This window comes from Neodiprion lecontei, chromosome 4 (genome assembly GCF_021901455.1).
Source record: "Neodiprion lecontei isolate iyNeoLeco1 chromosome 4, iyNeoLeco1.1, whole genome shotgun sequence".
In the NCBI taxonomy this organism is placed as follows: domain Eukaryota; kingdom Metazoa; phylum Arthropoda; class Insecta; order Hymenoptera; family Diprionidae; genus Neodiprion; species Neodiprion lecontei.
In genome coordinates, this window is record NC_060263.1 from 26,101,177 (window position 1) to 26,117,125 (window position 15,949).

Here is a 15,949-nt window from a genome sequence, read left to right on the forward strand (position 1 = left end):
AAATAAAAAATAAGGTGATAAAGATCTTGAAATAGTCTCACTTTGTACTATGAAAGCAACTCCACACTCTAACAGTTATTCATCGCTTCGTATTTTTTGCGACACTGAATCATGACCGGGAAATTATAATCGTTTTTTGGAAGGCTGTTTTTCACAGATTTCTTTTTAGCTCCAAGAGCTATTCGAACGTTGACTTCCCTATTTAATTTAAAAATGTCAGTGCCCGTGGGTGCTTAAGGAACTCTTTTACGGTTACATTTATCTGGTCTGATTCTTAATGCTCACACAACTGTATGTATGGTTGCAGCAAGCACGGCGCAAGTGGTCGATAATATACGCCGTAATACTTACGTGTTTTCGAATACATTTACTTATTACACGGTTCAAGTTGTCTAAAACTTTGAATATATTACAAGATTATTATCGGAGTCCGGCCGAAGTAATAAGTATTGAATAATTAAATGATAATTAAAATTTCTCTAAAACTGCTCTGACTCCAGAAGAAAACCGCAGTTGAGTAAATATTGCATCACAATTGCGCTTACCGTTGACTATTTACGTTTAAACATATTCGTTTGGAAAAAAAAGAATTAAGGAATGAGTTCCGTAATAGCAACGGTAAAAGCTATTTCGTTGCTATTTCAATTTCGTTTTGAATTCTTCGATGCTACTCTGACTGACATCGAATCCGCGATCAAAAGTGTCAAAAGTATCGTCGACCCGGTCTTTCGATAGGTCGAATTCGATTTTCGCCTTCAACTTCCTCTGTTTGGGACTGGCTCCGCTGGTACGTTTCCTCCGTTGTTGTTACTCGTGAAATCTCAAAATATCTACGATAAATAACATCCATCTAAACTTTTAAATGTCATTTGAATAGTATTCGAAGATCGATGTATCTGTTAAATTCAATATTTCACAAAATAAATCTATTATATCCGGTGATTCGTTGTTTTTAGGTTAGAGTGCCATCGCTTGTGGAATCTTGTCATGCCTCGCGAGTTTTGACGTGCCGATTGAACCGCTGCTAGGCTACAAACTGCTCCACGATATTTATAATCTCATATTTATCATTTTTCTGTTCCTAGATTTCGAGCCATGGGTCGTGTAATTCGTGCTCAGCGTAAGGGAGCTGGATCAGTCTTCCGCTCCCACACCAAAAGGAGAAAGGGAGCGCCAAAACTCCGCTCGCTTGACTTCTCCGAACGTCATGGATACATCAAGGGTGTCGTTAAGGTAAGAGGCTATTCATTCTTTATGAAATACGCCGAAATTCGATTGCATAAAACACCAGTTGCTATTAAGTTCCTGGCATTTCGAACGGACGTAATCGCTTTGAGGTTATAATTCTGTTTATGTCTCACATCGACACAACGTGGTCAAAAAATCTGGAAAGCTAAGAACGCTTGAAATTTCAAGTTTAGCTGCTGAATTGCTAAGTGATGAATCATTTCTCTTGAGAAATTCACTAGGTAGCATTCATGTTCTTGTTTCATCGTCTTACATCGTTGCGCCCCTAAGATTCATTTCTCTTTTTGCTGTGTACCAAACCCTAGGAAACTTGAAGAATTATAGACAGTAATAAGATCTACGCCAGGGCAGATTTGAATAATTCTCGGCACTTTAAAATCTTTGAAAATATCGTAACTTCAGATATTTTTCTAAACTATGTCAATTCTAATTAATGGCTTGGATGGGATTTATTAATTTTCGATTTAATAGATTTTGAGTGTTTATCCATGTTTTTGGTATTTGCAGTCTGAAGTATTTGTAATAACAATAAACTGCATGCTCGGTGAAATTTATTTAATTAAGAAAACTCACTTTTTTTGTAAAAGTTAGCAGTCTAGATTCTCATTGCTTGCGATGAATGTTTACATGAAACTATTAAGTCGGAGTACCTTAAAATCCGCTGCATTTTTTATTTTAGTTACATTGAAATACCAATATTTTATCTTAATATGTTTGTAGATATTGTAAGTATATGATGATTTCTAGTAATCCTACAACTGAAAGGTTATGAAGTGGAACACACTAGAGGCTCTTTCTGAAGCTCACTAGATTCAATCAATAGTTTAACACTTTGACACCCCAATTTATTATTCATCAATTTCACATTTTTATTCTCAGGACATTATCCACGACCCCGGCCGTGGTGCTCCATTGGCTGTAGTGCATTTCCGTGATCCATACAAATTTAAGACACGCAAAGAACTTTTCATCGCTCCCGAGGGCATGTACACTGGCCAGTTCCTTTACTGTGGAAAGAAGGGTAAATCGTTTGATCTTGTCCTAAGATATTAGTACTCAAAAGTTTGTTCTCTCATAATGTTTGACAAACAAAGCTGTAAGAATGTTTTTTTTTGTGTTTGAACTTCGACAACTTGGAAAATTTTTGGAATCTCTTCAAGGACCAATTTTGATTCTGTTTTAATCTAGAGTTTTAAAGTGTACAATTGAAAACTGACATGATGAATTCTAGAATACCTACTGCCTAAGATTTTTGAGGAGTAACATCTAGAGGCTCTTTCTGAAGTATTCCATTAAGGATCTATAAACGGCTAAGATCAGGAAACTGTTTTGAGTATTTTTTAAATATGTTAACAGCCAACCTCCAGATCGGCAACGTTATGCCTGTTGGAACAATGCCTGAAGGTACAATTGTCTGCAACTTGGAGGAGAAGACCGGTGACCGAGGTCGATTGGCACGTGCCTCCGGTAATTACGCCACCGTCATTGCTCACAATCCCGACACCAAGAAAACAAGAGTAAAGCTACCTTCTGGAGCTAAGAAAGTTATGCCTTCCAACAACAGAGCTATGGTCGGCATTGTTGCTGGTGGTGGTCGTATCGACAAACCAATCTTAAAGGCTGGACGTGCGTACCATAAGTACAAGGCCAAGAGGAACTGCTGGCCTAAGGTGAATTCAAAGAAACAATATTATCAACTGTTGCACTTTAGTTTATCTTGGCAATTGACGCATTTTATGAGCAATTTGATTGGAAAGGTTGTTTTTTCAAGGAAAGATAATCCATCGATCGTTAACGTTTACTCATCTTTAGATATTAAAACAACTTTCAAACGATATTCGCTCGAACCAAAGAACCAATGATCGAGAACTACTAAAATTCTTCATAGATGTTATCGTGTATGAAAAAAATGTAGATCATATATTTATAATTACTCGATGATGGTATGACATTTGAAACCTGAATCACAATACCGTGTGGACAAACACTAACTGAGGGTATAATCGTGTTGTTCAAATGTCTGTCGAACGGTAAATTTCAGTTTGCTAAACATATTTATTTCACATTTAGGTTCGTGGTGTGGCTATGAACCCCGTTGAACATCCTCACGGTGGTGGTAATCACCAGCATATTGGTAAGGCGTCTACTGTCAAGCGAGGAACCAGCGCCGGACGTAAGGTCGGTCTGATTGCTGCTCGTCGTACCGGTAGGATCAGGGGAGGAAAGACCGACACCAAGAAGGACGATTAGATTAAACGCTAATTTCCTGCAAGGTGTAAATTATACAATAAAATGAAAAAACAAACTACTAATAAAAATTGTAAATAATTTACGTAATTCTTCCCTGCTTGAGAAATCGCATTTAATTTCCGACGTGTTCAAATATAATAGACAAACTCAATTATCGTGTACAAAAAACCCTTACCAGCCATCAGGTAAACTCATAGTAAGGCAATAATTTTTGTAATGTTGAATTTTGAGAATGAATTTTGACTGTTCTGGGAATGGACGTATTTTCGATCCAAAAACGATGTTCAAAATTGTCGGTAAAATTTCTTGAAAATGCAATTGATTCTGGTTCGTTATATTCTATGTCGAGTTGCAGCTGTACTAGCGATGTGTTGGTAATAAAGTTGGTCAAAATATAAAGCACGAGTTAAAAAACGTCAAGTTTTTAATAATAGAACTTTATTCATTATAGCAAAGATTTAAATCAACGAAATCCACAGACGCGATAATTGTTAAAAGAAAATATCGCATCTAATTTAAAATTCGATAAGACCGAAGTGTTTTCTTTTATGCATCTTAGAACAATGACTAGTGCAGGAACTTATGGTGTAAGATGTGAGCTGATTCTGGGTATCAAGATAAAAAATTAAATTTGTAATATTATGTGCAAACATATTGCAATGCTGAAATGACAATCTAATTGTCTATTATTTCAGGATTTTGAATATGACTTGGCGATTTTATTCAATGAAGCTAGACTAATATTATTTTATCGTCTATTGCTTCCATCTCTGTGAAATATTGCGTGGTATTAGCTAATACTTGATCTAGATTTCGGTTCTTGACACGAAACATTCCTTCTAATTTAACTGGTGAATAAGACGCGACTTATCCTAGTTGTTCACCCTTGTGAATACTGAAAACGTATCGCGAAATAGGTACAAATAACTGTTAATGTGGCCTATTTTGCAGTGAAAGCATTGGAGAGAATCTCAAAATCTTTCTATCGCAAATTATTGTCATACAATTTAATGTATTAATTAAAACTTGGCATCAAATTGATTCATTGGAAAACAAAGATGGATGTAACAAACATTCTTCTGAAATATAGATCGAATTTGAGTGTTCACGCGGTACTAGATGAGTATTGAAAATCAGCCGCGAGTTTCGAACTAGTTTCGACATTTGCTAATCCAGAATCAAGTACTTCTATCTGGTCCACTGAACTCTTGATCCGGACCACTAAAATATAATAATACTTTATTTCAGGGGCCTAATTCAGATTTATTTTTTAGCCGTGAAAAGAAGATTTGCCGTTTAAAGCTGTCTTCTGATTGATCCAGATAGCGCATATCACTGTTTTCATATGTCAGCCATTCAGAATCAGGATCCAGGTCCCAGGATCCTGATTCTGACTGATTTTCCACTCCTGAAAGCGGTGATAAGCGTCATCTCGACCAATGAGAAGGCATCTTTAAACCGAAATGCTTTTCTCACGAGTGAAAAATGAGTCAAAATCCACTCTAGCGATCCGGACTGTTTTCGGCATAAAGCTTTTCGGACATTTTGATATCCCTGAACCAGCGTTCTAGAACCGAGGTGGCGCTACTGGGCAATCGCTCGTTTAGGCCAATCACAATGGATTATTGCCAGCTACTAGTAACTAATAAGAAGCATCCGTAAGAAAATCTCGTTGCTCAATACCGTTGGGAAGAACACGAGCGTTGACTGACGCCCGCGGCCGAAATCGCCTCAGTAATTCATGCGGAACCCGGTTGAGTTGAGTGAATAGCGTCATCCTTAGCGTCATATTGGCAAGCGGAAGCGCTGTTTCGGCCATTTTGAGTATCGCCGCAGCCATTTTTTTTTGCGTCGACGTCAAGCGGAGTCAGGCCTTTGTGTCAGGGCAGGCGGCCAGTGTAACTTGGCTGGAGTATCTTTTGTGCGAGAAAAATTGTTTTTTGAGATAGATTGAGCCGAGTTTCTACGCGAGAGCCACGAAACCTACGTATCGAGACGGAGTAATATGAGTAATGCAGCCAACCAGAATGGATCAGGTCTAGAGCAGCAGGTAATCAAACAATCCCATAAATTATTTGTCACATTCTATTCATCGCGGTTCCTATTCACTCGATGCCATGCACACCGAGTCTTGTCCCATGCCGAATTTTTGCCACTCTTCTCTTCGCTCTCGTTCTCGATATTGAGTTTTCTGGATGTGTGGCCGAATTTCGCGAGCTTTTGCGCCTCCGGGTACTGAGAAGAAAGCCTAATTAACGGATTTCTAATTTTCTGCAAAAATTACATGACATCCTCTTGGGATAATGGCGGCCAACGATTCCTAGAACGGCATAGGTAACTTACCTCGTTTCATTGACGAGACATATCGAATACACGGCAATACGTGGTCTAGACTTCGTCTGGCTTTACAACGTGACGGGAATATAATTAGTCGATAAAAAAAAAAAAAAAAAAAAAAAACCCCACCTTTCTCCGGTGATATTATTTTTTCCTTGTCGCACATTCTCTTCATTCGGAAAATCCGTTATAACATGCGTAATGATCGTGATCTAGAATTATCATGAAATCTTTCTGATTTTCGTACGATGGATGATTATTCATCATTTTGTTAAATCCCTTCTATATACGTACGACTCACCTAGCCGCCGTCATTTCCGCGTAAAGATCTCTTATCGTGTGTAATTACACACTCAACTTGTGATTGAATCCTCAAACAGTACTTTTCCAATGAATCATACCAAGCCTTCTGTAACTGCATGTGTAAACCGTGGGAACACACACGCACACACATACATGCTTAAACGTGTAGATATCCGGATGTCTTAGCGATTACTTCTGGAAGAACCGAATTTTCTCTTCCAGAGCAAGAGTATAAACTGAGAAAGGAAAAGGGAAATTCCCTGTCATGCGTATGATTCATTGATAAAAAAAAAAGATTAATAGGATATACAAAAGCGAAAAGTCTTGATGCACTTTATATTTTTTCTTTTAAACTACATTGAATATAGATTGCGTGTCGACACTTGTAGGTCAACATCCAGTGCTGATTCTTTAGATAATATTCAGGAATCAGAGAATTTTTTTCAAATTGTACACTTTTTTTTGCACCTTGGCTATTTACATGTAGATTTGATCAACAACTGATGAAAAAGTAATTACATAATGCGATCATATGATTTATTATTGGTACATGATGTTAAGAAATATAATCTTCGTTTCTTTTCACTCATTCACAAAATTAGAACATTCGGGAAACTGCAGACATTTCATAAAAATTTTAGTTTTCTTGTGCATTGATTTTAACCCATTTTTCAGTTTGCTGGTCTGGACTTGCAGAACTCCCGCCAGCCAAGTGGGGGTCGCTACGTACCACCTCATCTCCGCAATAAGTCCGGAGGTTAGTAGTTTCTTTACATTAATCTATTTTTTCATATCCAGTTGCAAATTCATAAAAGTATTTCAGACAATATTCTGGAAACGTGTAAGATTGAAATTTATGTAAATATTCTAAATTTTGAAACAGCAATTTTCTAGCCGTCAATCACTTTGGCTATCTTTTATAATTTGGTTAAATCTGGTCACAAGTCTGGTAACTACATTCTGTTGCGATTTTTTTATTTTTATATTAACTCATCTAACTCAGTTCCATGAGATTGCGTAATTAATGTCGAAGGGGAAAAAATGAGGCCATTCAGCAGTTAGTTTGTATGAGAGCAATGATTGCGGTAGGGAAAGTAAATGATGTGATAATAGTTGCAAATAGGCTGTTTCCTTGTTTTCATTATTCTTCTAGTCGGTAAGCATTTGTGAATAACTGAAGCAGGTCGAAAGACTTGTGGTAGCTCATTTTAGAATAATTCATCAGGTACATGTATCATTTTGAATCTAATAAGCCGACTTTACCAAACTGTATTGTCACTGTTTGCAAATTCACTCATCAGTGAAAACACTGAGACAATATAATCTTCGTGAATTCTGAAAGTTTTTAGTAGTAGTGCAGATGATACTTTTGCAACCTATTTTGTAGATTTCACATATTTAGTCAAAATATGTTGCGAGATAATTTTATTTTTAAGATGGAGCTTATTTTTTCATCATTTATATTCATTTATCTTGGAATACAAATTTCTCTTGATCCCCGTACAGAACAAAAAAAAAAAAAAATATTCACACAAATTTTGATTTCTGGTACTTCTTAAAATATATACTTCATTTCAAGAATCATAGATGTGAAAAAATTATACAGGTCCTGCGCCATTAGGCGGTGATACAAATTCACCACCCAGCAACTCGAGGCAACCTAGCGACAGAGACAGGGGAGGTGACAGAGATCGGGAACGTGGTAGAGGAGGTGGCGGAGGCCGTGACGGCGGCTCTGGCTACAGAGATTCCCGTGGGGGTGGACGTGACATTGATTTTGGTAACTTTGGAGGTCGAAATCGTCGTGGTGGCAATCAAGAGAACGGGGGAGGGCGTGATCAGCGCTACCCGACCAACGACAACCGAGATGGTGGTCCAGGTGGCGGCAACGACCGTTGGCAGGAACAGCAACCTCGAAATGACCGCTGGCAAGAGTCCAGAAATGATAACAGGTACACTTATGTCATGTAAATTTAAGGAAGTTTATTACATGTAAGAAATACATGAAAGAAAAATACAATCTAAGCATACTAATGAGCAAAAAAATAAACAACTAAAAAGTAGTAATCGAGTTTTTGAAAAAATCTTGACAGCAAATCCCTCGTATCACTTTGGAATGGAAGTAATCTTGATTTTCTGACATCGTAGATCGAGTGGCAATGGAGGTGGAAGATGGAAAGATAGCGAGGGTGGCGGCGGACGCGAGGGTGGCAGGGATGGCGGAAGAGGACGAAATGAAGTTGACTGGACAATCCCAACAACGAGGGATGAGAAGTTGGAGGTGGAATTGTTTGGAACAGGAAATACTGGAATCAATTTCAGCAAGTATGAGGATATTCCCGTTGAGGCCACCGGCGATAACATACCTCCACACATCACATGCGTATGTAAAATAATTCTAGCATTTTCAATCTCGTTAGTTGGGAATTCAAATAATCGAATTGTTTGAATAAAGGAAAATATGATATAAAATATTAAAAGATGTTGTATTAATTTCTTATTTTCAGTTCGATGAAGTACAGCTGACGGAGATTGTAAAGAACAGCATCGCTCTTGCTGGTTACGATAAGCCAACGCCGGTCCAAAAGTATGCGATTCCGATCATCATCGGGCGTCGCGACGTCATGGCCTGCGCGCAGACCGGATCTGGTAAAACTGCGGCATTTTTAGTGCCGATATTAAATCAGATCTACGAATGCGGTCCCCGACCTCCCCCACCTAACGCTGTCGGCGCCAACTTTGGAAGGCGCAAACAATACCCTCTGGGTCTAGTCTTGGCTCCCACCAGAGAACTGGCTACCCAGATATATGATGAAGCGCGCAAGTTTGCTTACAGATCAAGAATGCGTCCTGCTGTTGTTTATGGCGGTGCCAATGTTAGCGATCAGTTACGCGAACTTGATCGCGGCTGCCACCTTCTTGTCGCCACACCTGGTCGTCTCGTCGACATGCTTAATCGCGGGAAAATTGGTCTACACAATTGCCGGTTAGTACAATTAGGATTCTGCATTCCATGTGTACACGTATATTTCTGCATATGATGTGTTTTCACATTTTCCTTTTTTTTTTTTTTTTTTTTTTCCCTCGAGATTTGAAGGTTTCGTGCTCCAAGTCAATACACTGATTTGGTATTTAAACTTCAGGCATAACTTATATAAAAAGAAAGGTTTCTTGATCATGAAATACAAAATTTTATTAACATTCGCAATACGTACATCGTTTGGTACAGTTTGAATTTTATTGTACTGAAAATTTGGAATGCTCAAGTCGAACGCAGATGTGGAAAGTATGCAGAACGGATCATGACAACACCTTCGTATTATTATAAAATTTGAACGAAAATCGAAAACTGACAGATGAAGTAAAAGCGTTGAAAAGTATAGCCTCAAAGGCCATTCCTACAATTCTGATCAGAGTATGATTTCGAATAATTTGATCAAAGTATTGAAGTCTAGAGTCATTATTGAGAAAATAATGCATGTAATAATAACTCACAAAAATTTAACAAACAGTGAATTTTGTTATTATGTCATTAATTATTTCAAGGATCGCCAAACTATTGAACTTTCAAACAATATCTCGCAAAGTCAAGGAAATTCATATTTCAAGCTTACCAAACGTCGCTGTCAGATTTACGCAGAAATGACATAAAATTGGAGTCCTAAATTGAAATTGTTTCTTCCATTTATGAAATTAATTCCTGAGATTACATTTTTATGTAATAGAAAAAATGGTAACAGTCTTCATTCTTATGTATTGTAGGTACCTAGTACTAGACGAGGCGGATCGAATGCTTGACATGGGTTTCGAGCCGCAAATTCGTCGCATAGTAGAACAAGATACAATGCCTCCAACCGGGGAACGACAGACCCTTATGTTCTCTGCCACTTTTCCCAAAGAGATTCAGATGCTAGCTCGTGACTTTCTGAACAATTATATTTTCTTGGCAGTCGGCAGGGTTGGTTCTACGTCTGAAAACATCACCCAGAAGATAGTTTGGGTTGATGAAGGTGAAAAACGATCTTATCTTCTTGATCTACTCCAAGCCAACAACCTAACTCAGCCTAGTAAGTAATTTCAAATTTTTTGTTCAAACATATTCACGTATTCCGACAAAAGACTTGGAGACACTATACGCGGAACAATGGTTTTCTTTCTATTATACTTATCTAAATAAACATTTTCTACAGGTGCGGAATCACTCACACTAGTATTCGTTGAAACAAAAAAAGGAGCTGACACGCTAGAGGAATACTTGCACCAAGCAGGCTATCCCGTGACTAGTATCCACGGTGATAGAACTCAGCGTGAGCGTGAAGATGCGTTGCGCCGTTTCCGCGCTGGATCAGCACCTATTCTCGTCGCGACAGCTGTCGCGGCACGAGGTCTTGATATTCCGCATGTTAAACATGTAATCAATTTTGACTTGCCCGGCGATGTCGAAGAGTATGTCCATCGTATTGGTCGTACCGGACGTATGGGGAATCTAGGTACGCTTTGCACATATGTTAGTATTTATATTCTGGCGATCAAATGGGTGTTCAGAAAAAAAGCAAGTTTTGGCTGTTATAAAACACCGGAATCGTTGCCTTTCATACGTTGACATTTCTTGAGATATAAAATCTATTGACTGGTAGTAAAATTTACAAAATATTAAGATTTAATAGCTAACATTGACGGTTCTTTGTAATTGAACTTTTCTCCGTTTATTTTACAGGCGTAGCCACTTCATTCTTCAATAGTAAAAACCATAATTTAGTAAGAGAGCTTGTCCAGCTTCTGATAGAGGCCAACCAGGATTTACCTCCGTGGTTAGAGAATATGTCCATGGAAGTACGAAACTCTGGAGGTGGTGGTGGTGCACGAAGACCAGGTAGTACTAAGAGCGGTGGTCGTTTTGCCAGTGCTTTTGGGGCAAGAGATTATCGTCAACAGCCTGGTGCTGGATCTGCACGAAACAACGGAGCCGGACGACCTGGAAGTTATGGCGGTTAGTGATTTTTTCAATAATATGGCATTATGACAATTTTATTCGTTCATTTGCCAAAATCTAGGGCTCTATTACAACTGGTCGTTTTGAATTCACCAATTCTGAAGAGTGTTTCATCATTGCTAAATTTAGTTTTCAATGTGCACTTCGATTAAATTGCAGATTATCATTTTCTAGAATGCCTGCTTTATATATTAAAATTTCTATACCCGTTGAATGTTCGTTTGCGATAGGTGGATACGGAGGATACGGAGGCAGCTACAACAACTCATCGTACAATACCTCATCCAACAACGGTGGCGGTGGCACAGACTGGTGGACCGGCAAGTAGATGGAGGACGATTATCCACTTCAATTTAATAATACAAATATAACACTGAAATTGGGTTACGTGTAACGAACACACACAATCACTCGCTTGCTCCCCCGTGCACTCCACTCCGAACCCTAATCTCAATACATGGACACAGACATTTACACATACACTTATACAATACACGCGATGAAACACCGCTAAATTACGAGATGTATGTTTAAAAAAAGAAAAAAAAAACAACAACAGAATGAAGATTACTGAGATATAAAAATACCAAACATGAACGAACGAAATATACCTAGAGAAGTCATTAAAAATTACCTATCACTGGAAAAATATAAGAAAATATCGATAGTTAAAATTTGCTCCTTAGCCTAATTATTTACAGACATCTCTCTGCGGTGAAAAAAACGTCGTCGATGGACACAAGTAGAAAATAATCATTATTAATGAATCGTTATTACTATTCCAAGTAACGATGTAGTAGATTGAACCTTAGCGAAAATTTTTAGAACTCCTGTCAGGGCTTATGGGGCTCGTTAAGGTTTAGAGTAAATTAAATTCAGAGCGTGGTTTGAAAAATGTGCTATTAAAATCGTAAAATTGAACGGTACGCGATATTCGTATTTCCAAGTCTTGTTGCTTGAATATAATGAAGCGTAAATGAATATTTTGGCACATTTCTTAAGTCGCGTGTATCGTTGCTAAAAATTAATTAATTTCTATATCAATTTTCTTTGAATTTATTATTATCATTAAACGACGAATGGTATTTGTTTGTTTGCCGTCCCCAGAAAATAAAAAAAATTACAATGCTACACATGACTCACATGTAGCAACAGTGTAAACTAAATGATAACGCGCTATTCTAAGAGCCATTAGTAAATTATTACTTGATGGAATTTAAAGGGAGCTGGATAACGTCTTGAAATATCTTTAGAAATTAATCTTTTGTTGTGTTCATGCCACAATATATAGGTAGTTATACGTGTATATAAATTTTGTAATATTTAAAGGCGCTGGCATCATAATTATCATCAATGGTGGTGCCATTGTGCAAATTTTTACATAATGAACAATTATTAAACGAATTTAAGTAATATTTTTTTTCGTTTATAAATAGTAATATTAGTAATTTTTACATTAAATAAGTTATATTACCAGAAATTTCAATGTGTTCAGAGACTGTGGCAATTAAGATATTCGGAACACTATTTCTAAATATAGCAATGACGTCCTGTGTAAGTTCTTAGCGGTACACATGAGCGGATAATTTGTCATTATGAAAGAAAAGAGAAATGGCTACGTCAGAATACGCGCGGAAGGATTATGAAATAAACTATCAAAAAAAAAAATTAATTAATACGGTTGCAGTTACAGGGGGTAATTGAAAAAAAAAACCGAGTGCTGCGCATTTGCCAATCGAAAGGCCCAGATATTTGAAGAAAGATGATGTATGGTCTATGGACTATGAGGCAACGTCGCGCATACATATTCTAATATTTTATAACTATCGATCAGTATACTACGCTATATATATATGTATATATATATATATACACATACAAACATGAGTATATATATATATGTATATATGTTTATATATTATAAATAAACATATTAAGTAATATGCATAAATACATTACGTTAAAATATAACAAAATGATTAAGGAAAAAAAAGAACGACTGTGATATTGTACGATCTTGGGGACATTCAATTTCTACGCAAATAGCTAAATGCACGATTAACGAAGTATACCAATAATGAATTAATTAAATTTATTGATGATTGAATGTCAGAGAATACCAACTCACTGTTTTGAGTTATGGCAAGAATATTGAGTCGTTACAAATAATAAACAACATGAATTTGGCTGTTGTCCGATCGGGGAGGGCTGAACGCTCTTGCGGTCCTAAAACTATTTTAGGGCATTGTTTCTACTTAAACATAAAAAAGTAAATAAACAAATGAATAAACACGCGATGATAATGTGTTAATATCATTGATAACGATGTTGGTAGGGCTTTATAGAATGTTGTTAAAATATCTCTTCTGCGTCCGTCAGACTCTTAATAACTATTAAATCTGTGTGACACGTAAAACTAAGAACAAAAGAAGAGTACAAATTCGGTTCGCATGACAGGATTTTATAAGCTTGTCGTACATGTTATATAGATAGTGCAATCGAGTGCGTGAGAAGTATGGCAGTGCCGTGCGTATGACCATGGACCAATGTGTGAAGACGAATGAATGCCTCTCGGAGGAATGACAATTATTTCAAATAAACATTTCAAATAGTGTTTGAAACGGAAGTAAATTATACAAAATTACGTGCCGTTAACTTTCAGTGGCATCGGATATGAACAAATTTTAATAACCGTAAATAATCAATTATCAATTATTCGCTCAAGGCCCTGCCACAGAAGTAATGAGAAATTGGGTTTCAAAATTTGAGTTATTGAACCTGTTACATCTGGTTCTTTGTGTAGTACAAATTTTTACTTGATACACTACAAATTACCTCCAGTCTAGATTTTAGGAGTTGAAAATACAAAAGTTACAGAACAAAATTAATTCCATTTCGGTTATTAAATCAGTCGTATTTGAACGGCAATAATACTTCGCTGAATTAATTTTTAAAATTTTACCCTTTCGCCATTTCTTACACTGTGATTTTAAATCTATTCAGTGGTGACAAAAATCAATTGAGATTGTCTATGAGAACTTTCTACTGTATATGCGAATGTGAGTAATATAGAATCATCGACTCTAAATACAGTTCAAATTGCGCGAGTTGACTAGCAGAAATGATAAAATCATTTAATTGAGCAGCTGCAATCAATTCGTTATTAAATTTGTTTAAATTGTCAAAGTATGATACTATGATTTACATTTCTCTTAGTATATTTTAGGTGATGAAATAGAAGAAAAATAATAACTAATTAAACGGATCTATTTATTAATCTATTTAGTATTTATTCTCTCTCTTTTTGTGTTGTAATTCGTTGATTTGTGTGTTCTTTCCTTTTCTCTTCTACTTTCTGAAGCGCACCTTTTTACGTTGTGTTTAGTCCTCTGAAGATTATCGGACGAGCAGCCTTGAAAAACAGTATATATACACACATATATGTATGTATATATGTAAACAATCGAATGATTATAATCAGAAAAAACATGGTTGCACTTACAATAGTTGCAAAACTGCGTTGCTGTAGGAAAAGAAGGGCTATGGATATTAATTATCACATACATGCACACAAACATATATATAGAAAGGAGGATGTTGACTGTGACTGCAATCATTTCTAAGAGAATACACAATTACAAACTTATAATATATAATAATATAATATAAACATGTCATAACATTGCATATTACATTTTGTCCTATCATTTTTACACGTTCCGTTTAATGACATTCCAATAACCAACTATAGAGTTTTTTGAAACATGTTCATCTAGCGCTATAATATAATAGAAGTCCGAGTATTGGTCAGCGCCCACGGTATAGTTGAAACTCCACCGACTGTCATTAAATGTTACGTAAAAAGCAAAAATAAAAATAAACCATTCATAATGTAACACATTAATTTATGATAAAGTAAAGGAAAAACAAATGGAACAAAAGGAGGAAGAAAAATTTGTACAAGGCGGGATGGCAAAAATGTCTAATGTAAGAACGTATAATCTAATTGAAAAAACAATCTAGATTTTCATTGAAAAAGTCGTGATAATTGTATATCGGTATGTATGATTTTTCGTTGTTTTTTTTTCGAGAGAAGAAAGGAAAAAAATTGATCCGTTATGCATATACTTCTTTCGATGTTTAATGACGAGGTAACAAGTAGCAGTAAAGTTTATCATCTGCGTACAGAATTTTTCATACCGAACGACGTGCATGCCCAATTAATACACAATCCATTTCAATTTTTACTAATAAATAATTATTACACAATTTTCATAGTAAAAGAAAAAATGATATAGATATATCGCATTGGCGAATGTACCATTCGGTCAGAGATTTACTAGTGATCACAGGTTTAATATGCTATCTTAGTTGAATTATAAAAAAAAAACCTAGAAAAATTAAAATAACACAAAAAAAATATATCAATCCAATCACTTGTACCTTGTGCAGGTATTCCAATCAATAAAAAGAAAACAATAATTAAAAAAAACTACGTACATTATTGTCTTAAACATATGAAATACCTGAAATACTGCTTTAAAAACGCGTGTTTTTCCTTTGCATTTCACACGAGTACCCAATTCCGTTTAGGGTAATTAATAAACTGGTGCAGCAAGGCTACGATTAATTAAATTTCCAAAGGAACAATCTGATTTAATATGAATGTATCGTACTGCATACGTTCACAATGATTATCGGATCAAACGTTATTTGTTTGTTTGTAGTATTATGTTAGTTATTACAGATGTGAGGAGTGACAGGAGAATAGCTAAAAGCAAATGATACAATAAAGATTAAAGATAAAAGCAACAAGAA

General features: G+C 36.2%; 2 protein-coding genes across 2 annotated transcripts; both read left to right on the forward strand.

Annotated features, from left to right (window-relative positions):
* The first annotated feature begins 645 nt into the window (after positions 1-645).
* Positions 646-3,560, forward strand: LOC107217373 (60S ribosomal protein L8). The gene is made up of 5 exons (XM_015654877.2): positions 646-787; positions 1,086-1,233; positions 2,128-2,269; positions 2,605-2,918; positions 3,319-3,560. Exons 2-5 carry the CDS (start codon positions 1,096-1,098, stop codon positions 3,496-3,498), a joined length of 774 nt encoding a protein of 257 aa, XP_015510363.1. The 5' UTR covers positions 646-787; positions 1,086-1,095; the 3' UTR covers positions 3,499-3,560.
* Positions 3,561-5,343: 1,783 nt separating this feature from the next.
* Positions 5,344-15,949, forward strand: LOC107217368 (ATP-dependent RNA helicase bel). The gene is made up of 9 exons (XM_015654872.2): positions 5,344-5,548; positions 6,814-6,895; positions 7,745-8,090; positions 8,287-8,521; positions 8,646-9,124; positions 9,901-10,205; positions 10,329-10,628; positions 10,856-11,128; positions 11,362-15,949. The coding sequence occupies exons 1-9, from the start codon at positions 5,504-5,506 to the stop codon at positions 11,457-11,459; spliced, it is 2,163 nt and encodes a 720-aa protein (XP_015510358.1). The 5' UTR covers positions 5,344-5,503; the 3' UTR covers positions 11,460-15,949.